The sequence below is a fragment of the Meriones unguiculatus genome, chromosome 15 (assembly GCF_030254825.1).
Source record: "Meriones unguiculatus strain TT.TT164.6M chromosome 15, Bangor_MerUng_6.1, whole genome shotgun sequence".
NCBI classification, from domain to species: domain Eukaryota; kingdom Metazoa; phylum Chordata; class Mammalia; order Rodentia; family Muridae; genus Meriones; species Meriones unguiculatus.
The window spans coordinates 43,346,866-43,369,295 of NC_083362.1; the positions used below are offsets into that span (position 1 = coordinate 43,346,866).

The 22,430-nt window shown below is 43.8% G+C and overlaps 1 protein-coding gene across 2 annotated transcripts; it reads left to right on the forward strand.

Annotated features, from left to right (window-relative positions):
- Positions 1-294: 294 nt before the first annotated feature.
- Positions 295-18,789, forward strand: Coq10b (coenzyme Q10B). 2 transcript variants are annotated; one of them, XM_060368371.1, is made up of 6 exons: positions 333-462; positions 2,442-2,553; positions 8,065-8,211; positions 11,031-11,223; positions 14,414-14,515; positions 17,760-18,789. In XM_060368371.1, the coding sequence occupies exons 3-6, from the start codon at positions 8,090-8,092 to the stop codon at positions 17,925-17,927; spliced, it is 585 nt and encodes a 194-aa protein (XP_060224354.1). In that variant the 5' UTR covers positions 333-462; positions 2,442-2,553; positions 8,065-8,089; the 3' UTR covers positions 17,928-18,789. The 2 variants fall into 2 exon arrangements, with proteins under 2 accessions (XP_021498018.1, XP_060224354.1); XM_021642343.2 differs by lacking the exon at positions 2,442-2,553 and having other exon boundaries at positions 295-462.
- Positions 18,790-22,430: the final 3,641 nt, after the last annotated feature.

The window sequence follows — 22,430 nt, forward strand, 5'->3', positions numbered from 1 at the left end:
GCCTCGAGACTCGCCCCGAAGAAGCTCTGGAAAAAAACCCGGACGGTGGGTGAACCCAGGAGCTCGTCACGAAGATTACATAAGCGCGTAGGCGCGTGGCAGGAGCCGCGAGTGCCATGGAGACCCGCGCCCCTCTGATTGGCCGGCGCGAGGCGGTCGCGGCCGCGTGCGTCAGCTTGGCGTCAATAAGACGTCATGGGGTGGGAGGGAATAAGTAGTAGGGGGCGGGGCCTGTTGCCCAAAGCGCCCGCGGATTGGCTGGCAGGCGCAGGCGCCCTCTCGCCGGGGCTGGCCCGAGGGCGGTGCCTGGGGCCCGGTGCCGGCGTTGGCTACCGGCTTCACGGAGATGATCATGGCAGCTCGAACCGGTCAGAGGGCCCTGGCGAGGGTGGCATCGGGGTGCCGTCCGAAGTCGACCACCGTGACGGAAGTCCCGGCGCGGGGCCCTGCGCGCAGCGTCAGGTAGCGAGCGGAGGTCTTCCGGGCGGCGGGCGGGGTGGGCCCGGAGAGCTGGGCGCGGCGCTCGGCGGGCCGGCCTGCGCGCACCTCGTCCTTTCGGGGTGAGTCAGCGACGAGGCGGCCGGGGGAGCCCCGGGAAGCAGCCGGCTCCCGCCCTTCCGGCTTCCTTCCGGTGGCCCGGAAAGCTTAGCTGCGCCCGACGGCTGCCGGCCCCCGGGGCCGTGGGAGTGCGTGTCCCGACGGTGAACCGTCTGGCCGATGCCTTCTCACTGGCTGCGGAGTTCTTTGACCCCGGCCGCCCAGCGCTTGCGGAGTGGACCGCAGCCAACAAAGAGGACCTGTTGTTTGTTTGTTTGTTTTCTTTACTCCACCGTGAGAGGTCTGGTAACCTTAAAGATGGCCGTGGCTTCGGTTTTCCTCCGCCCACGTAGGGGGTTGAGTGAGGGTGGACGTAAACGTAGAGACCTGAAGGGCACTGTAAGTTCACTAGGTGGTTTTCTGTTAGGAATAATACTGTGGTAAAGTAGCCTCACGAAATCAAATGTGTGGTGGCTCACACATGTAATCTTCGCAGTAAGGCCGAGGTAGGAGGATCGCCTGAGCTCCGAAGTGAAACACACCCCCACCCGTCTCAAGACCGAAAAGCAGAGTTAGTGTTTGAAATGAACCCGTGTGTACACATTATGGAGGAGAAAGCAGAAATCCTGCTGAGCTCCAGAACAGTTCAGTTGAATGAAGATTTTTGAAATGTCAGCAAAGAGGCCGAGCCTGGTGTTTGGGGGCCAGCCTGGTCTGCGTAGCTAATTGCAGATCAGTCAGAGCTACGTGGTGAGATCTATCTCAAAAACGAAGTATCAACCATGCCCCACCTCCAAATCCCACACAGACATGTGAAATCAGATAGTTTATCCTCAAAAGACAGCTTTCCAAGCAAGACATGGTCTCACCGTACTGCTTATATTGCTGAGTAAATGCTGATTTGTTATTTAATGATCCAGGGCTTGCTCTCAGGAAGTCTAGACCAGACTGGGAAATAGCAAGAGACTGGATCTCAGAAGAGAAAAAAACCAACCCAAAATGGCAACACAAATGTCTCGTGAATATATAAAGGTGTTAACATTACCTTGTGCTCTGACCTTTATTGCAATAGGTTATTTGAAAGAATAGTTTTGGAATATTAGTGATAAAAAGTGTGTGGAGTATGCTCCAGTATTCATTTACTGGTTTAACTGTGTGCAGCAGCTAACCCTGAGTTGTGGATCGACTCTTTTGGGGCAGGTAAAGGGGAGAGGTGCTGGAGCTAACCCAGGGCCATGCACATGCTAACCAGCTCTACCATTGAGCTCCGTACCCCTGACCCTTAACAGTGTGTGAAGTAGATATGTTGTCCGGGGAACTGTAACCAAAACAGGCAAACTGATCAGGAAATCTGCTCATTTGTTTTAAACATGCACAGTTATTTTAGGAATATGAGCAGGGTTAGGTAAGGGTGTCTTGGCTTAAAGAACCAATGTGTGAATTTGTTACAAAACCTGGTACTGTATATTTCCTACTCAACTTGCTCTAAGTTCTTCTCTTTAAGAATAGGCATCTTAGTAGGGGTGTGTGTGTGTGTGTTCTGGCAGGAATTCTGGACCTTGTGATGGTAGGCAAGTGTTCTATCTGTGAGCAACTTTTTTTTTTGAGAGACAGGGTCACATGGTGTATCCCTGGCTGGCCTGGAACTTGCTGTGTAAACCTGGCAGGCCTGTAACTGGCAGAGATCACCTGCTTCAGCCTCCTGAGTCTTGGGATTAGAGGAAGGTTTGCCATCGTGCACGGCCTGGTGCAGAAGAGGCGGTTCTTGCGATACCCAGCATCCACATTGGAAGTCTCTAGTTCTAGGAGATCCAAGACCTCTGGCCTTCTCAGTCACCAGTGCATAATTTAAAATAATTAATATGCATGTAATTAAAATATTTGTGTTTGTCTGTTTTTTCAAGACAGGTTTCTTTCTGTACCCTTGGCTGTCCTGGAACTAGCTCTTGTAGCCCAGGCTGGCTTTGAACTCACAGATACCCACTTGTCTCTGCCTGCCAAGTGTTGGAATTAAAGGTATGTAATTAAAAATAAAATTTTTTTAAATTTAAAAAAACTTAAATTTAAAAATCTTTTTAAAGTATATTATTAAGGTTGGTGATGTATGTGTGTACTCCCAGCACCAGAGGAGACTGACACACAGGATATCAAGCTCAATCCCAGCCTTGTCTACACAGAGTGGCATCCTGTCTCAGAAGCAAAAGCAAACAAGAAAAGAGACAGGAGGCAGAGGAATATGGATATCTGCTACTTTAAGGCCAGCCTGGTCTAGAGAGTGAGTTCCAGGCTAGCTAGGACTGCATAGAAAAAATGAACAACTTGTAATTTTGCATACTAGTTTGATTTGGTTTTTTGGTTTTGGTTTTAGTTTTGGCCACAAACTGATTTGGTACAGATTTTCAGTTACTTTTGAAAATTCTCATTGTCAACATTTCGTTTATCTAGTTTGCGTTTTGTTTGTTTTGGTTTTTCTCTTGGAGACAGGGTCTTTCTGTGTATCTCTGACAGTCCTAGAACTCACTCTGTGGAGCAGGCTGGCTTGAACTCACAACGATCCACTTGCCTCTGCCAAGTGTACCAAGGCTTTGTCAACTTTTTATTACTGTATGTGTTAATGTGGATGTATATGTACAGATTATGGTGTGGTATGTATGTGGGTGGGTCATAGGGCAACTTTAGAGAGTCAGCTCTTCCACCGTTCGGTCCTTGGGATGGAACTCGGGTCATCAGGCTTGGTGACCTTTAGCTGCTGAGACATCTGTATAGCTCCCACATAAAAGAGGCTGGAAGTGGCTTTCATTTTAGATACTTTATGCACATGAGTACTCTGCCTGCGTGCAGAAGAGGGAGGGCATCAGATACCTTTATAGATAGTTCTGAGCCACAGTGTGCTTGCTGGGAATTGAACTCGGGACCTTTGGAAGAACAGCTGATCTTAACAGCTGAGCCATCTCTCCAGCCCTCCATCCTTCATAAAGATTGGGTTTCATGCATCTCAGTCTGGCCTCAAATTTACTCTCTTGCTGAGAATGAGCTTGAATTTATGGTCCTCTTGTTTGTACCTGAGAGCTGGGATTACACACTTTCATTATTAAAAATATCATTATCTACTTTTATATATCTCTGGGGACTGAACCCAGGGCAAGGCAAAAATTGTCAGCCAAGCTGGAGCCGCAGCCCAGACCGTGCACTCCTTTTTTGTCATTTACTTGCTTGTTTTGTGTTTGTGTGGGTGGGTGCATATGTATGAGCATGCACTGCGCTTGTGTGGGGGTCAGAGAACAACTTGAGAGACTCGGTTGTCTTCTTCCAGCGCATGTGTATTGCTGGGCTTTCTCGGATGCCCTTGGGGTTTAAGTAGTAAAGACACAGAGACTTCTGTATGGTTTTAAAGTGGTTGACCTCATGCTGGGGCAGTCTCTCAGCTCGCTATCTAAACTTATCCTGACTTCTCCACCATTCTGTCTTTCCACATGACTCTCATTGTCTCCCTTCTGCTCTCTTCTATGTCACTGAGTCTCAGCCATCACTGCCTGCCAAAAGTCCCACCCCTGTACTTCGTGCCCCAACTCTGGGCTCTCAGCTCTTTATTACACAAAAAAACACATTCCAGTTTGAATCAATGAGATCCATCTCTTATGGGTCGACCTTTGGCAGGTGAGGAAGGACAAACATTTACAAATAGAAAACCAGTGACGGGCCATGGAAATGACAATTCCAAAATCCTGACAGCACTTAGCTCTCTGTGGCACAGAGTTAACAATTGAGACTACAGGGTCACACCTCAGTGTGAGGAAAGGTCAGCTCAATGCGTAGGTTCTGGATATAAAGTTCCGGTCCTAGGGCTTGGCAGCAAGTCCACTTTATGTGGTCATAGGATAAAATCTGGGGCCTTGCCCATTCTACCAGCTGAGCGACAGATCCGGCCTTCCAGCAATTCTTTGACAACTTCATGCATGTATGTAATGAATTTGCCTCTTTGTGTGTGTGTGTGTGTGTTATATATGAGTTTTGTCTACATGTGTTCATGCGTTCATATGTGCACTTGCTGAGGTGTACATGTGTGTGCACATGACTCTGGAGGCCTGGGGTTAGGAGTATTCCTTGTTTAATCTCACCGCATCTTTTGAGGCCGGTCGTTCAGCAGAACAGAGAGCTGACTCGTGTGCCTAGTCTGGCAGCCCAGGTTGTCCATCTGAGCTGGAATTCTAGGTAGGCCACCACACACCCAGTCTGCATCCATATGTCTTTAGGGGATCTGAACTACCCAGTGCTTTAACTAGTGAGCCATCTCCCTACCCACTCTCTTTTTTTTTTTTTTTTTTTTTTTCTGTGTGAGCTTGGATGGGAGGCTATTTATAGAGAGGATGGGCAACTTATCATCCCAGCAAACAACTGCCAGTAGTCCTTTGAGGAATGGAACCTCATGAAGACTTTCCCTGTCCATGATGGAATGTTGACAGGCACAATCATTTTTTTAAAGATTTGTTTATTTATGCATATAAGTGCTCTGTTTGTATGTTTTCACACCAGAAGAGGGCATCATTTCCCAGTATAGATAGTTGGGAGCCACCATGTGATTGCTGTGAACTCAGGACCTCTGGAAGAGCAGCTAGTGCTCTAACCACTGAGCCATCTCTCCAGCCTTCAGCTCCTCAACCTTTTTTTTAGGGCAGTTATTTTCTGATCGTGTGTGTACCTCCCTGAGTTTATGTACACAGTATGCATACAGGTTCCCATGGAGGCCGGAGGGTGTTAGGAACTGGAGTAAAAGGTGCTTGTGAGCTGCCTGGTGTGGGTGCTAGGAACCCAGCCTGGGTCCTCTGCCACAGCAGTACACACTAACTATGGAGCCCCTGAAGGGTCCAATCTTGTGCAGGGAACCATAGCTGTTGGTGAGTGTGGCACCCATCTCTTGTCCAGCAGACATTGCTTTGTGGCGTCCTGCTCCATCCTTCAGTTTTTAGATTGTTTACTACCCTTCTGCTATGTTCGCTGAGCCTCGGAGCGGGGTCCCGTTTAGGGTGAGTGCCCAGTAGTCACTTACTCTCAGCACTTTAACTGGCTATGAGTTTCTGTATGCACGTCCACCCACTTGTAGAAAGAAACTTGTCTCACAGGCTGAATGCAGCAGTAATTAGAAGCATAAGTAAAAAGCCTAAGTAATTCGAAAACAGTTTGACAACATTTAGCAAAACAACAGTAATGAGTTCCATGCTGAGACCTGTTACCTCCCAGATTCACAGTACCAGGCATGAATTTCTTCCTGTGGAACAGGCCTCCAATCCAACCAGAAAACAGTCCATCACTTAGCAGCAGTCATGCCACATTGCAGCAGTAAGCACATCTTGCCCGGAGTGTTCCTGTAGCTCACGGGTTTTCAGCTGGGTAATACTACTAATGGCTTGATCCTAGCAGTCTGCCACAGTGCCTTCCTGCACCGTGAAGGTTAGCCAGCCGTGGAGAGGAAGCTCCCCGGTCGTTTCCAGCTTGATTTCTCTTGTCTTGCAACCATAGAGTTAGTTTTTTTCTTCTGTTTGCGGCCTGTGTACACTCTGTGTGTGTGAGCTCCCAGGCTTCCCTGGGCTCTGCCACCTACTTCCCCACAAGTGTGGACGAAATACAACCTGCTGTGTGCATCTGACTCTGTGTGCACTTTTGAAAACTGAGATCCTCATGCAAGTGCTTTACCCACTGAGCCATCTCTTCAGCCTGCAGTATTTTTTCTTAATACTCTCCTCCTGGCTGCTTCTGCATAGCTAGTGTTTTTATGTTTGTTTTGTTTGAGACAGACTCTCATGTAGTCCCAGCTGACCTCAAACTTTCTATGTAACCTTATGTCCCTGATCCTCGCCAGTGCTGGGAATACAAGCCCCCGAGCCTGGATACTTGTTAGTCTGTTGAGACAGGGTCTCCCTATCTGGTTCTGTTCCTGGAATTCACTGTGTAGAATACCAGGCTGCCCTTAAACTCTTGCTGATCTTCATACTTCTGCCTCCCAAAGTGCTGGGATTACAGTGCGTATTGCTATGCAAGGCTGTTAGTCTTTTTTTTAGTTTCTGGATATTGGTAAGCTCTTTGCCTACCGCCTGGAATGCCTACTTTCCCCCTCCCCATTTATTTACATTATTTTCCTATGAATAAGTCTGTTCCTGTATTCATATGTATATACATTTTACTGTTGCACCAGAACCCCAACCCATTTTAATTTTGAGACAGACTTTCACTAAGTTTCCCAGGCTGGCCTTGAACTCAAGGTCTTGCCTTAACCTTCTGAGTATCTAGGATCATAGGCCTGTGTCGCTAAGCACATTTATTATATATCCACTAAACATATCTGCCAGGGCTTGCAGGGACACCTAGTCTGATTGCATGTCCCCACACCCATTTGGTTTTAGCACTTAAGAAATTGTTTAGTGTTCTGTATTTGTGAATGTGATGCACGGTGAATGCATGGAGGTCAGAGAACAACCTGGTGGAATCACTTCTCTCCTTCAGCCTTCACATGGGTTTTGGGAATTGCCAGGTTTTTTGGTGGTGCCTTTATCTTTACTTGCTGGGCCCCTGACACATTGTTTTTAAATTTTGTGCATGTATGTGGGGCTGCATGTGAGTATGTACACAAGAGTGTAGGTGCTCTCAGAGTCTAGAAGAGAGTTCGGATCCCCTGGAGCTAGAGCTACAGGGAATTGTGAGCCACCAATTGGGGTTCTGAGAACTGAGCTCAGGTCTCTGCCAGAACAGTATACGCTAAACCATCTCTCTAGTCCACACATTTTTAGAGTTTCTCGTTATGTGTGTGGATATGTAGGGTCAGTAGCCACATAGGTGTGTGCTGTGATTGCAGGCGCCCTTTGAATTCCGAGCTACAGTGTAATCTTTGTAAGGTGCATACTTGCCTGTGCACTGTGATAATCCATAGTGATTAACAGTCAGCGCAGAATAAGAGTTTATTAGTGTGTGGACTAATAATGGCTGGAGAATATAAAATATTCAGTAAGCTTGTTAGGAAAAGGTAAACAGGAGTGAGTGTAACTGGCATCTGTGCATAGTCTCACCGCTGTGTAACATGATACGTATACATGCTGGAATAAATGACTAGTTAGTCAAAGGGCAGCAGTTCTGACAGCCATTAAATTTCAGAGACTGAGACCTAGTTTCAGGTCTCATTGTTGTGGAGCAGGAATCAAACTCTGGAACCCTCTGAGAAACAGCTTGGGTGACTAAGATGGACTGTAGAATAGATGGAGAGTGTACTAGCGAGCTTATGCCAGAGTATGTTGTAATACACAGCTACCAGCTGAAAGCCAGCTTCTAAGGTGGCACCATTTGTGCCAGAGCTCCTAGCCACACTGCCAGATGCTGGTTTTAGGTCTTTATGCTGCTTACAAAGTTTGGCTTTTGAATCTATGCCTGTGTTTTCAGCACTACTCTAAAATTGCAAACACCTCTTGAATTACTGCTTTTTATAATGCCTCTATAATTTGTTTAATTTTTATCTGAAATACTGTGTACTTTGTTTTTTAGATACTTAGCTTCCTGTGGTACCCTGATGAACAGAACTCTTCCGAGTACCACTGTTTTGCCTAAAGAGATCTATGCAAGAACTTTCTTCAAAATCACCGCGCCGTTAGTAAATAAGCGAAAAGTCTATTCAGAGAGAAGAATTATAGGGTTTGTATATAATAGCAATTTTATTAAAAGCACATTTATTATTTTATATGGAATTGCATGCTGCATTCTCTCTGGCTTATCTTTCAACAGATCAAACTGCTTTTTTAAATTAGCTTGTTCATAGCCCTTGCTGCTTTATAGACATTGTTGAAGGACTGTAATATTAACTGAATAAGGTGGATTTAACCTTTACATTTAAAGGAAATAATTTATGATTTGCATTTTTGTTGATTCTTTCATGATTATAAAGACTAATTAAAACATATATGAAGGCTCAAATTCTGTTGAAACTCAAAATACCCCCTCTTTGGAGGGGTTCAAGACAGAGTTTCTCTGTGTAGCAAGAAACTGGCCTCAAACTCAGAGATCTGTCTGCCGTTGCTTCCTTAGTGCTGAGATTAAAGGTGTGTGCCACAAGCACCCCCAACCCACAACATACCCTCAAAATACCTTTTGGTGGTTTATGAATAAATTATAATTTTACAGTAGGTTATATTTTAACTGTGTCCAGGATCTATTCATTTATTTGGATTTTGAGACAGGGTTTCTCTGTGTAGCAGTGGCTAGCCTGGTACTTGCTATGTAGTTCAAGCTGGGCTTGAACTCTTGGGAATCCTTCTCCCAGAGCCTCTTGGGTGTTAAGATTATAGGCATGTGCCACCATGCATCCATGCAAGAACTATCTGGTTCTCAGTCAGTTTGCCTTTTTCTTACCTCCAGACTTTTCTTGGATACATTGTTTTTTGTCGTAGTTACTGATCCATTGCCATGAAGAAACACGTGACCATGGTAATTCTTAAAAAAGAAAGATGTTTAATTGGGGTTGGCTTACAGCTTCAGAGGGTTAGTTCATTATCATGTCAGGAAGCATGGCAGCAGGTTGGTACTGGAAAAGTAGTTGAGAGCTACATCCCAACTTGCAGAGAGAGAGAGAGCTCACACAAGTGGTAGAGAAGCACACACACGAGCAAGAGAGAGAGCCTCAGGGCTTGGCATGGGCTCTTGAAAAGACACACTTCGTCCAATAAGGCCACACATACTCCAAAAAGGTGCAAGTTGTTGTAATCATTCTCAGATAGTGCCACTTCTTGATGATGAAGCATTCAAATATGAGTCTATGGGGACCATTCTTATTTAAAGCAGTATTGTCATTGAAAGCCCTGAGGTTTTTTTAATTTGGTTTTGGTATTTTGTATTTCTATGCTAGAGTTTTCTAACTGGTTGTTGTTAGTATTGAAAAGGTATTGATTTTGTTTCTTAAAGGCTACGTTGCTGAACTCTGATCTTACGATTTTTATTTTTCAAATATGTTATGAGGGGTAGAGGTACTTGTATGTGAGTGCAGGCATCCTTGGATTCTAGAAGAAGGCATTCTGGTATAAGTGCCCAGTGTGAGTTCTAGGAACTAAACTTAGGTTCTCTACAAGAAGAGCTGCATTCTAAACTGCTGAGCTGTCTCTCTAGCCCCTGGGATAGATTCTTAGGATTGATACTTATCAGCACATATCCTTCAGGGCATTGAAACACAACAGTATTTTTTTAAGTTACTTTTTTTTAATGTTCATTAGTAATTGACTGCACTTATGAGGGTGTCAGAAGCCCTGGAACTAGAGTCACAGACAGGTGTGAGCTACCAGGTGGATGCAGGGAATTACACCCTTGTCCTCTGGAAGAACAGCCAGTGCTCTTAACTGCTAAGTCATCTCTTCAGTCCCCAACAGCAGTATTTTTGTGTGATTTCTTACGAGACTGCCTCTAGATGAGAATTATGTTTCCCCCACTTTTTTTTGTCAAATATAATTATAATAATAAATTGTTAGTGTGAGGTCATCTGTATATCCTTAAATGAGTTGACCTGTGCTGGAGATCCAACCCAGTGCTTCATGCATGCTAAACAAATGCTCTACCAACTGCATCCTCAGCTCTTGTTTTTGTTTCTTTTGTTTTTTCAGTCTCTAGTCACCTAGGCTGGGCTTGAACTTACTTTATTTATTCTATATATGCGAGTGCACTATCTGCATGTACACCTGCAAGCCAGAAGAAGAAATCAGATCTCAGTATAGATGGTTGTAAGCCAGCATGTAGGTGCTGGGAATTGAACTCAGGACCTCTGGAAGAGCCGACAGTGTTCTTAACCTCTGAGCCATCTCTTTAGCCCTTGAACTCACTTTGTAACTGATAATAAATTTGAACTCTTTCTCCTGCTTCTGTCTCTGGAGTAGTCAGATTATAGGCCTGAGTCACCCTTCCTTGTTTGTTTGAGACAGAAGCTCACTCACTGTATAGCTCTGGCTGGCTTGGGACTTTCTATGTAGACTAGACTGAACTCAAACTCACAGAGCTCTATCTCCCTCTGCCTTCTGGGTACTAAGATTAAAGGCTTGTGCTACCAAGCCTCGCCTTGTTCTTTTTCAAATAGGTTTGTCCTCCTGCCTCAGAGTCTAACTCTTAGTATAGCACATCCTGCCACCTGGTAACAGTTTTTTTTAAACATTTTTATATAGTTTTTTGCTGGGAAGTGAGCTAAGGACTTGCTAGCCTAGAATTTTGAATTTTGTTGCCTAAGCTTGTGTAGAGGTAGGATTACAGGCAAGGCCTACCATACCAATGGAACAGTTTTAAAATGTTGACAAGTAATTAAAAATTTAAAAATCACCCCTGAGCTTCCCAGTTGTGACCTCTGCCATGTATGTCTGTTTACAGCCCTTTTACTTTCTGTGTTGTTTGAGCTCATCCATTCTATTATATGGCTTTATATTCTTTTGAAAACTCATGTCTCGTAGAATCGGTTGTTAATTTTATTTATCTTTTTCTTTAAGGTACTCAATGCAAGAAATGTATGATGTAGTATCAGGAATGGAGGATTATAAGCATTTTGTTCCTTGGTGTAAAAAATCAGATATAATATCAAGGCGATCTGGATATTGTAAAACCCGATTAGAAATTGGGTTTCCACCTGTTTTGGAGCGGTATACATCAATAGTAACCTTGGTAAAACCACATTTGGTAAAGGTAAGTTTTTCTTTTGCCAAAGACTACTGAATCACCAGATAGATCATCTGGCTTACAGAAGTGAGAAACATTTTCATCTTTGCACTACTAAAACAGAATAAGGTAGCACATGCCTGCAATACTAAGAGCAAAGAAGCTCAACAAGTGGATTATGAATTTGAGGCTAGCCTGGGCAATAAAGTGAGCCTATCTTTAAAAGAAAAAAAATGAATATATTTCATATTTTCAGCACATTACCTACCACTGAGAAGAAAAATTAGTTTGCTTAATGTACACACTTTTTTTTTTTTTTTTTAAATAAGTCAGAGAAGTAGTAAGACAGTGAAAGGCTAAAGAAATATTAAGAGGTAAATGTGGAGCAGAGAGATGGCTCAGTGATTAAGCTGCTGTCTCAGAGGACTTGGTCTAGTTTCCATCACCCACATGCTGGCTTGCAACTGGCTGTACCTCCAATTCCAAGGGATCAAAAGCCCTCTTCTGGCCTTTGTGGGCACTGCATGTTCTTGTTACAAATTCATGCAGGCAAAACATACGTATAATGAATGAGTCCTTTTTTTAATACCCTAATGTAAAATATTAACATTGTTAAGGTTATCCTTCCAAGTACTGTTACATCATATTAACCATGTTATCTTTGAGAGAGGACCATTTATATGTAGAAAAATACCCAGCCTTTTTGTTTGCTTTGCTTTTTTTGAGGGTCTCACTGTGTAGCCTTTGGCAGGCCTCCTCAGTCTCCTGGGGCAGTAGACAACGCTGGCCTCCAATGCAGAGCTCCACCCTCTGCTTTCTGGGTGCTGGGATTAAAGGTGTGAGTTCAAGGAAAGCAGGATTCCATCTTTTCCCTTCCATCTCTTTCTTTTTTCCTCCAAATTTATTTAATGTCTCATGCCAGAGCATGAGACAATTCATAGTTAGCTGCTATGGATAATCTATAGTAGCCCCATATCCTACACCTGGGATTAAATAAATAAATTTATTTATTTTATTATTATTTATACAGTATTCTGCCTGCATGTGTGCCTGCAGGCCAGAAGAGGGCACCAGATCTCATAAATGGTTCTGAGCCACCATGTAGTTGCTAGGAATTGAACTCAGGACCTTTGGAAGACTAGATAGTGTTCTTAAGCTCTGAGCCATCTCTCCAACTCACTCTTTTTTTTTTTTTTTTTTTTTTTTTTTTTTAACGTGCATTGAAAACCTGAGTCCAGCAAAGAATCTGAACCAGACTTTTCAGGAAAACTATATAGAGAATTCTGAAATAAAGAGTGAAGTCTTAAGCTGTCTCCTGCTCTTCTGGCCTTCGTGGTCTCCTGAATGCACATGATACATATAATCTCACACAGCCTTACACACACACACAAACGAGGGCTCTCTGGATGGCTCAGTGGTTAAGTACACTGTGGCTCTGGAAGAAGACCTTGCTTCCATTCCTAGCACTCACATGGTGGATCACAGCCACCATGTTCCAGGGGATATGGTGCCCTCTTCTGACTTGTGTGGGTGCCAGGCATGCATGTGTTTCACAGATGTAACTGAACTCTTGGTTGCTTTATTGAGTTCCTTTTCCTACCACCCTTCCTTTCCCCCAGTACTAGGTGGAAGAGAAAAAAAGATTTAGAGGGAAGAGGGAGCGTTGGCTTGTTAGACACTACCTGTTGATTAGGGGGATCAAGTTTCTTGGGACAAGTCCAGTTTCTTCTGCTTAACAAACAGCAGCCAACAGCAGCAGCAGGAGAATGAGTAGCCACAGCCTCTCCCAGGGCCCTGGCATTTATATACCCTCTGAAGAGCCCCCAGAACATGTAAGCTATCTTTAGCCGGCAAAATTATGCCCCTGCCAGAGCATGAGACAATTCATAGTTAGCTGCTATGGATAATCTATAGTAGCCCCATATCCTACACCTGGGATTAAAACAGAATCATATCCACATAACATTCCTGTGTTTTTAAATAAACCAAAATTCTCACTACACACAGACATGCAGGCAGGCAAAACAGTTAACCCTAGAAATAAGTATCAGATACCTTGTATGAATGAGTCAGCTATTCCAGAGTGATGGTATACAGGATATGTTGTTTTACAACTTAGAGAAATGAGGTCTTGGGTCTGGAGAGATGGCTCAGTGGTTAAGAGCACTGGCTGCTCTTCCAGAGGACCTGGGTTCAATTCCCACATGGCAGCTCACACTTGCCTGTAATAGGAGATTCACACTATCACATAGAGATATATGCAGGTAAAACTCTAATGCATAAAAAAGAAAAATAAATTTTAAAAAATGGTCTCTTTTAACTTGTTCAAGATCATCTGTAAGTAATAGAACTGGAACTGAGTTTCTTTTAAATCACTCCGAGTTTGGGGGATTGCCCAGGTGGGAACATACTTACTGGGCACGAATAAGGAGCTGAGTTTGAATCTCCAGTACTCACTGTAAAAACTGGGCGTGTGACATGGGCTGTAACCCCAGTACTGCAGGGCAGAGCGGGTGGCTCTCTGAAGCTCATTGGCCAGCCAGCCTAGCCAGATTGGTGAATCCAGGTTCAGCGAGAGACTGCTCTGGTTACTTACGCTTTGGCCAGACACCTGACATGAAGCAATTTAAGGGAGGAAGGGTTCATTCTGTCTTACATTTCAAGTGAAGCTTTTCATATGGGAGAGAGAACATGGCAGCTGGCGATGTCATGCCAGCAGAAGCTTGAGGTTCACTGACCGTGTCAAGAATCGGGGAGGAGTGAATGCTGGTGCTTCACTTTCTCCTTTGTGTTCAGCCCAGGACACCAGTTGTGGGAATCCTGCTGCCCACACTGAGGGTAGGCTGTCAAGTCTTATTAATCTAACCTAGATAATCCTTTACACATGCCCAGGGATAGTCTCCAAAGTGATTCAACATCCACAGGAACTCTCTCAGAAAGGTGGGTGTGCTATCAGCACACGTGAGCAAATCACACCTCCCACACAGTTTATCGGTAAAGGAATGAAATCTATTGTAGCTAAGTAGCACGGGTGAACACATTCAAGAGGGCAGCTGACAGTCTTGAGGATCCTAGAGGGAAAGAAGAGGACTACCAAACTGCTAGGCCTCGTCTCTTGTATTCTGAGCTGATAAAAGATAATTGCTTTTCAAGGAAACAAGCGTCAGTCATAGTAGATGCTTGCTCATATGAAGGTATTCTTTCCATTTTGTTGTAGGCATCTTGTACTGATGGGAAACTTTTCAATCATTTGGAGACTATTTGGCGTTTTAGCCCAGGTCTTCCTGGCTATCCAAGAACTTGCACCTTGGATTTTTCGGTAGGTCTATTATAAAGTTCTTGTCTTTTTTTTTTTTTTTAGTAACTTATTTATTTTTATTTTAATGTGCATTGGTGTTTTGCCTGCATGTATGTCTATATGGGGGTATCAGATCTTGAAGTTATAGACAGTTGTGAGTTGCCATGTGGGTGCTAGGAATTGAACCCAGCAACTCTGGAAGAGCAGGCAGTGCTCTTAACCACTGAGCCATCTCTCCAGCCCATAAAGTACTTGCTTATGTGTGTGTGCCACAGCACACAGGTAGTGGTTAGAGAACATCTTTCAAGAGTCTGTTCTGTCCGTCTATCATGTGGGTGCTTGGTGCTAAAGTGACACTGAGCCATCTTGCCATCTCCGATTTCTGTATTTTTTGAGACAGGTGGTTTTGTTTTAAAAATTTATTTATTTTTGTTTGCATGTACACCTGCATGCCAGAAGAGGACATCAAATCCCAGTGTAGATGGTTGTGAGCCACCATGTGGTTGCTGAGAATTGAACTAAAGTCCTCTGGAAGAGCAGTGCTCCTAACTGTTGAGCCACTTCTCCAGCCTCTTGAGGCAGTGTTTTGCTTGTAGCCCAGGCTCGACTTTACTGCACAGCTTGGACAGGCCTCAACTTCACAGTCATCCTTCAACCTCCTGAGTGCTAGGATTATAGAAGATACACACACACACAGCTAATAATATCCTTTTTGGTTTGGGGATGGTGTTTGCTTTTTGTTTTGTTTTTTCTAGAAAGAGTCTCACTATGTAGCTCTAGCTGTCATAGAACTCACTTTGTAGACCAAGCTGGCCTTGAACTCAGAGATCTACCTGCTTCTGTCTCCCAAGAAGTGAGATTAGAGGTGGCAGAGATGGCTCAGAGGTTAAGAACACTGACTGTTCTTCCAAAGGTCTTGAGTTCAATTCCCAGCAACCACATGATGGGTCATACCCATCTATAGTGAGATCTGGTGCCCTCCTCTGATGCACAGGCACACATGCAGGCTGAAAGTTGTAAAACTAATAAATTTTTTTTAATGGTATTAAATGGTTATACCACTATACACCTTTCTTTTAATCCTAGAAGCTGTAATTATCTTGTGTGTAGAGAGATTACCGAAACACCATTTTAAAACATCTTAAATCTTTGCGTTTTGAATACTTTTTCTACACTGGTACTTAATGAACATTCTGTTTGTTTTTGAGACAAAGTTTCATGTAGCCTAGGTTGGCCTCAATTTGAGTTTGTAGCTAGGGCTGCCCTTGGACTTGTAAGCTCTACGTGCTTGTACCAGGAGAGTAGTGGGATTACAGGCGTGCACCACTGGGCCTGGTTGTTTTTATGTGGTGGTAGGTATCAAAGAGGGCCTCACGAATGCTAGGTGAGCACTGTCAACTACAGCTCCAGCTCCGACACTGTCTGGATTCCTTCCCCAGTTTCTCCATTTTCAGATCCAGATTATAAAACATGTCTACCCTGGGCATGTAGTTCAATGGTGAATGCCTGTTTAGGATGCCTGAACTCTGGCCTTGATCTTTTCTTTTTCTGAGTGCTGGGATTAAAGGTGTGCACCCCTACTGACCGGTTACAAGAAAATTATTTAGTTAGGTATGGTGTACACCTTTGATCATAGCACTCGAAATGCAGAGGCAGGTGGATCTCTTGCCTCTTGCAGAGGCAAGTTCATCACCAGCCTGGTCTACAGAGGGAGTTCCAGGACAGCCAGGGCAACACCGGGAAACCCTGTCCCAAAAAGAAAAAGAAAAAAAAAGGCAAGCAAACAAAAAAGAGTTGCTAACTTCTGGGGAGCCTAAGGCAAGAAGGAATTTGGTGCCTGCACTCAATGAGTGTGAGCTAGACAACTTAATGAGACCCTATCTTAAAATAGAAGACTTGAGAGCTTGCCCAGTGTGTGAGAGGTCCTAGTATCAAGTCCTAGTACGAGGAAGAAAAGAAAAGTCTAGGACCTACCATGTGGCCCACTGGAAGCTCTAGGTTTCGTCCTACCATTGCAGACAGTGGATCAAAGAAAGGTAAAATAGTTTAAAAATCAGAGGGTGTTAAGGCCTTACAGTACTGTTGTTTACTGCCTTGAATTCTGTCCGGAACAGCAGAGCGTATTAGTGAAACTCTAGCTCTTTGGCTGCCTGGTTTGTGGGTAGCATGTGTGTGCATGAGCAGGCAGTACCAGCTTCCTGCTGTTCCTCTTACAGGAACCATAGCTGTCAGAGCAGTCGCCAGTTCCTCTTGTGGAGAGGGCTGCATGTAAAGCCAAGTATGTTAATAAATCAGAATTGTTTTGGCAAGATGCTGAGACTCAGTTGAATCAGCAGCTGGTACCTACCTGGTATAGAGAACTTATTCCAGCAGGCTATCCTCTGGCCTCTGCATAGTTCTCCTTCCTCTTCTCCACACAGAACAAATAGATAGATGTATTGGGAGTACTTCAAAAGAAATCAGAATGATAGGTGCATTTAATGAGGCTGGCCAGGTGACTGAGAAGATAAAGACGCGGGCAGTCAGGACTGACAACTTGAGATCAATCCCCAGGATGTGGTGGGAGGAGAGCATAAACTCCTGAAGGTTGCCCTCTGACGTCCATGTGTGGGCCATTGCGTAACTGCACATGTATGCGTGCACACATGCACACACTAAATAAGTGAAAGATTTAAAATTTTCATTTAGCAGAGCTGTATCCGGTCTTCCTCACCTTGCTGTTGAAGCCAGGGAGACTCCTTGCCCTAATGTAAGGTTCCTTGGCTTTGTTTACGTAAGCTCATTATGGCAGTTGTTGGCACTACAGTAATAATGGTCCCATCTTGCAGTGGGTGCCAGATCTCACCACACAGCTCCACACAGCTAGCCAGTTCATCGTCTTAGCTCTCTGAAATAGAAATGCAGCGGAAGAATTGCTTTTTCCTGTGGCTGGGGTTAGAGCCAGGGCTTGTGCATGTTGGACAGGTGCCTCACCGCTGAGCTCCATCACCAGCTCTTTTTTAAAGGCCTTGTGCAAACTAGCCCAAGCCGGCCTTGAACTTGGATCTCCCAAGTAACTGGAATTTCAGCCATGTAGCACCATGCCTCGCTTTGCTCAGCCCTTGTTTATTTTTACAGCTCAGGCTGGCCCGGAACTTGCTGTGTATACTAGGCTAGTTTTAAATTCCCCATACTTCTGCTTCAGCCTCCTGAGTGCTGGTATTATAGGTGTGTGTCACCATCACAAGCAAATACATGTAAAATAATTTTTAACATCTTCCTACAGATTTCATTTGAATTCCGGTCACTTCTGCACTCTCAGCTTGCTACATTGTTCTTCGATGAAGTTGTGAAACAAATGGTCGCTGCCTTTGAAAGAAGAGCATGTAAACTGTATGGTCCAGAAACAAATATACCTCGGGAATTAATGCTTCATGAAATTCACCATACCTAAAAGGAAAATAAGAACTGGCACCAATACTTTTGACTATTTTATTCACTTTTAGGAAGTACAGTCACCATCTATTGAGAAGTCAGCACGTATTTGTTAAACTTGCCTTGATTGTAAGAACCCGCCATTGAAAATTTGCACATTGAATATGGACTGACTTGTACATAGAATATTTCTTCGATCAAGTGTAATGCAAAGTAATGTGTCCATTTGCAGGTTCTGCCTTTGTATTAATGGGTGTCATCACTGTTGCTAGGATACTGCATCCCTTGTTTGAGCGCAGAGTGAAACTTCAAGTCTTTAATTATCCCCTTACGTGGAAGGTTAGCTGAGTGAGATATGATGTGCGTTCTATGAACCGTATCATGTTTAAGTTATTAGGTTCAGTATTTTAACTTATTGTTATTGAGACGCCACTTGGCTTAAGATATTTGAGTAATCATATATTTAATGTTAAAACTTTTGATTTAAAATACTGCTAATGAAGTCTTAGCGCGTTTGGTATTTTAAATGGTTCTTGTGGGTAGCAGTAGATGATACACTGAGTGGGTTTTTTGTTGCGTTTTGTTTTTGGTGAGTGGTCCAGAGCTCTGAGCTACTTTTCTAGACATTTGAAACCTCCTCCCAGGTGCTACATCTGCACTTGCAAAATGATGTTTGTGTATCAGAATTTTGTCTGCCTCTGTAGGCAACAGATAATAAGTTAGTTAATAAGCCTCCAGCACTGCACAGCCCCATTTTCTATTTATTGTGCATATTCACTTTCAATACTATTCTAAACTAATATTTTTTTTAAAAAAACAAATCAATATAAGGGCTGAAGTCATAACTTAATAAAGTTAATTTGTTTATTTTTGTATAGTGACTTTGGTTATTTTAATTTTATTTTTGGTTTTTCAATACAGGGTTTCTCTGTGTAGTCTTGGCTGTCCTTTGTATAACATTCCTGGCTGACCTGGAACTTGCAGAGATCTGCCTGCCTCTGTCTCCCGAGTGCTAGGATTATAGACATGTGCCAAGAGTGCCAGCTGTTATTTAACTCTTTTCTGTATTGTTTCACTGTGTATTTGGACAGATGGCCTGGTTTGCCTCCCTCTTACTGATCTAAATACCATCAGCAAAAGCACTTATGAGGAGTGTGTTTCTATCAGCATATAGGCCACAGTTTATCACAGAGAGAAGCCAGGGCAGGAGCTAAAGGCAGAAACTAAAGCAGAGACTGGGAGAATGCTGCTTCCTGCCTTTGTTCCCACGTTCATGGTCAATTAGCTTTCTTATATAATGCAGACCCACCTGCCCAGAGATGGCATAGTCCATAATAGCTTGGCCCTCCTACATCAATTAGCGGTCAAGAAAATGTCTACAGACATACACACTGGCCTGTCAGATGACAGCAGTTCTTTAACTGATACTCCCTCTTTCCAGGTGACTGTGTGTGTGTCAAGTTGACAGCTGCAACAGCTGTAACGACAGAAATACAGAACTATACAATTTCATGTTTTACAAATACTTTCATGAGTACAGTATTCATCCTCAATTTGATTCTCAGCACTGCCAAAACAACAAAGCCTTCCAGACTGACCAATCTGTACTAAACTCATTTCTTTCCCTAATCAATAGTCTTCCTTCCTTTGACTCTACAGCCGAATCACCTCTTCATACTAAACTTGTAGTCATGGTGCTTTCAGCTTTACTTGGTGCTTGTGTGAATTTGTTCCATAGTCTCTGCCGAGTCCCTCTCAGGCACTTGCTGTTCAGTTATGGAGAGTACACGCTCATCTACTCCTATGGGCTTTAGTTATGCTTTTAACAAGTGACATAGGATCTTTCCACTTGCAGATAAGGCACACACAGGTCCAGAGCAGTGATCTGATTATAATTGTGTCCTTTGCATTTGGTTTGGATTTTGGTGCTGTCCCGTTTCCACTTCTCCCCCTCCATGTAACCAGCCCTACCTCCATTGTGCACCAGGCTGGACTGGAAGGCAAGCTTAGCCAGGATAGGTGGGTGCACAGGCAAAGAATACATAACCAGGAACAGCTTCAGAGAGCTGGTTCTGTTTATTGGGGGCAGTATTTATGCCCCTGGGGAGGTGGCCAGGGTAGGGTCTCTGGGACAAGGTTTCTGTAGCCATGTACAGTTGGCCAGGGCAGGGTTGTTGGAAGATAGTTCATCTGCATACTTGGGAGCTGGGGGATGGAGAGCTGGACCTTATAAGGTCAAACAAGGAATGTAGCCTGATAACCATTAGGGTTGTAAATTATTATTTTTTTTATACTAGGGTTAATGATGGGAGAGCCTTTTTTTTTTTTTTTTTTTTTTTTTTTTTTTTTTTTTTTTGGTGTCAGATTGGGAGGAGGGGAGTTAGCCAACTCCTGATGTCCTGTCTTTGAGGTTTCCAGGATTGAAGCTGTCCCTGGGCCATTACAGACCCACACTTTGGTATTTGATTTAGTTTTGATGGGCTGTCATTAGCCCAGGCTGGCCTGGGACTCAGAATACAGCACAGGAGATAGTGTTGTTACTGAGGCTCTTAACTTCCCAAAAGCTAAAAGTGTAGGTGTGAGCCACCATACCTGTTTGGGTTCTTTTTTTGTTACTGCTTTTCCTTGTGTGTGTGTGTGTGTGTGTGTGTGTGTTTGGGTACATGTGTGCATATGATGGTATGTAGTTGACATTGGGTCTTCTGTGATGGCTCTTCATCTATTGTGTCAGAGTATCTTGCTGAACCTGGAGCCCACTGATTCCAAGCTTATAGAGCTAGACAGACGTCCTGGGATACCTGTCTCTGCCTCTCAATTGTTGGGATTAAAGATGTTGCCATCTCTGCCTGACCTTTTACATGGATACAATTCGTGTGAATGCTGGTCCTCATGCATGTACAGCCAGCACTTTATCCTTTGAGCCATCACCCCTACCCTGTGGGAGCATAGTACAGATACTACATCCTACTCCAAATAGATACATGTCAAATAGCCTTCTACATATTTGGTTTTACCTATGGATTTGTGCCACTTTCCATCAGAGTAGCTTGTTTTTGCCATGGGTGGTAGTTAATGCAGACTCATAACTTTTGGAGTTCTGAGAATAAGTGAATCTAAGTAGGACCTAAATAGGACCTCTATACCACCCATTCCAAGGCAATTTACAAGAGAGAGCAGCAGAGCAAGAGGCAAAGAACACAATGAGCATTGCATGTGGTATTTGGTCACATTGTATTGAGTCAGAAATCTGAAAGTGATGAATGCTCATACTCGGGGCCCAAGGCCATGGATGCTTCTGCACAGGCAGGGTGGGTCATCCTGTTAACCTATTCAGAATAAGCCCTACAGTCGTGTCCAGAGGTTTGTTTCATGGTTGACTGTATAACCAACAAGTTGCTCTTTCTCTTCCAGACAGGTATAGTCCTGGAACTTTGTAGACAAGGCTGGCCTGACCTCAAGAGACCGGCCTGCCTTTGCCTGGGATTAAAGGCATGGGCCACTACCACCACTGGATTTTTTTTTTTTTTTTTTAATATTAGCCATCACAGTGGGAGGCCTGGTTTTATTTTTAATATTAAATTTTTAAAAATATTTTTAGCTAGGTTTAGTGGCGTTTGCCTTTCATCTCATCACTTGGGAGTCAGAGGTGGACAGATCTCTGAATTCGAGGCCAACCTGGTTTGTAGAATGAGTTCAAGGACAGGCAGGGCTGCACAGAGAAACCTTGTCTTGAAATAATTACTACTAATAATAATACAAATAATTTACTTTTGTGTGTGTGACTTTGTGAGTGCCCACAGAAGGCCAGAAGCTGGAGTTACAGGTGGTTGTGGACTGCCTGGATTGGGCACTGGTACCCAATTGAGGTCACCTAGAAAAGTGTCCCCAAGTGCTGAATGTCTCTCCAGCACTATGGGTATTTTTTTCAGTTGGTTACTCATGGCAATGGTACAGGGAGTTCCTGGAATCCCTGACTACGTGGCTAAGTATTTGAGAGTATTTTAGTTAAATTTTTATATTTTCTGAGAGGGTTTATTGTTTAACCATGGCTGGCCTCAAACTTGATTCTCTTGCCTCAACCTCCTTAAACTGCAGTTTTGTAGTGCTCCTGCTTTTTCAAGAGCTGTTGGTGGTGGCACACAACTGTGATCCCAGCGCATGGGAGGCAGAGGCAGGGTGTTAAGTTGGAGACAGCCAAGGCTACAAACTCGTCTCAGAAAAAAAGCCTCCCACCCAAACCAAACCCCTTTCCTTAAGCATTTCCTGTTACTTTAAGATTGACAATGAAAGTCACAGACCTGTAGCTGCAGGTGTTGTAAAATCAGGCGAGCCATTTGCAAGAACCAACCTGTATCTACTACCTATGAGGGTTCTTCCTCTTGGTTACTCATTTTTTGAAATAGATGCAAGTATATTTCCACAGCTAAACTACTGGACCAGTGCTTGCTCAACTTTTCCATTTCTGGCTCATTTGTTCTGATTCTGTAAATTTCCATCCTTTGTTCATGTAAACCCCCTTACA

Excerpts from the sequence above, each read along its gene's own strand:
- Coq10b (XM_021642343.2), top strand. The coding sequence starts at position 347 with ATGATCATGGCAGCTCGAACCGGTCAGAGGGCCCTGGCGAGGGTGGCA. Across the intron at positions 8,212-11,030 it reads TCAGAGAGAAGAATTATAGG|GTACTCAATGCAAGAAATGT; the intron begins GTTTGTATATAA and ends TTTTTCTTTAAG. Across the intron at positions 14,516-17,759 it reads CTTGCACCTTGGATTTTTCG|ATTTCATTTGAATTCCGGTC; the intron begins GTAGGTCTATTA and ends ATCTTCCTACAG.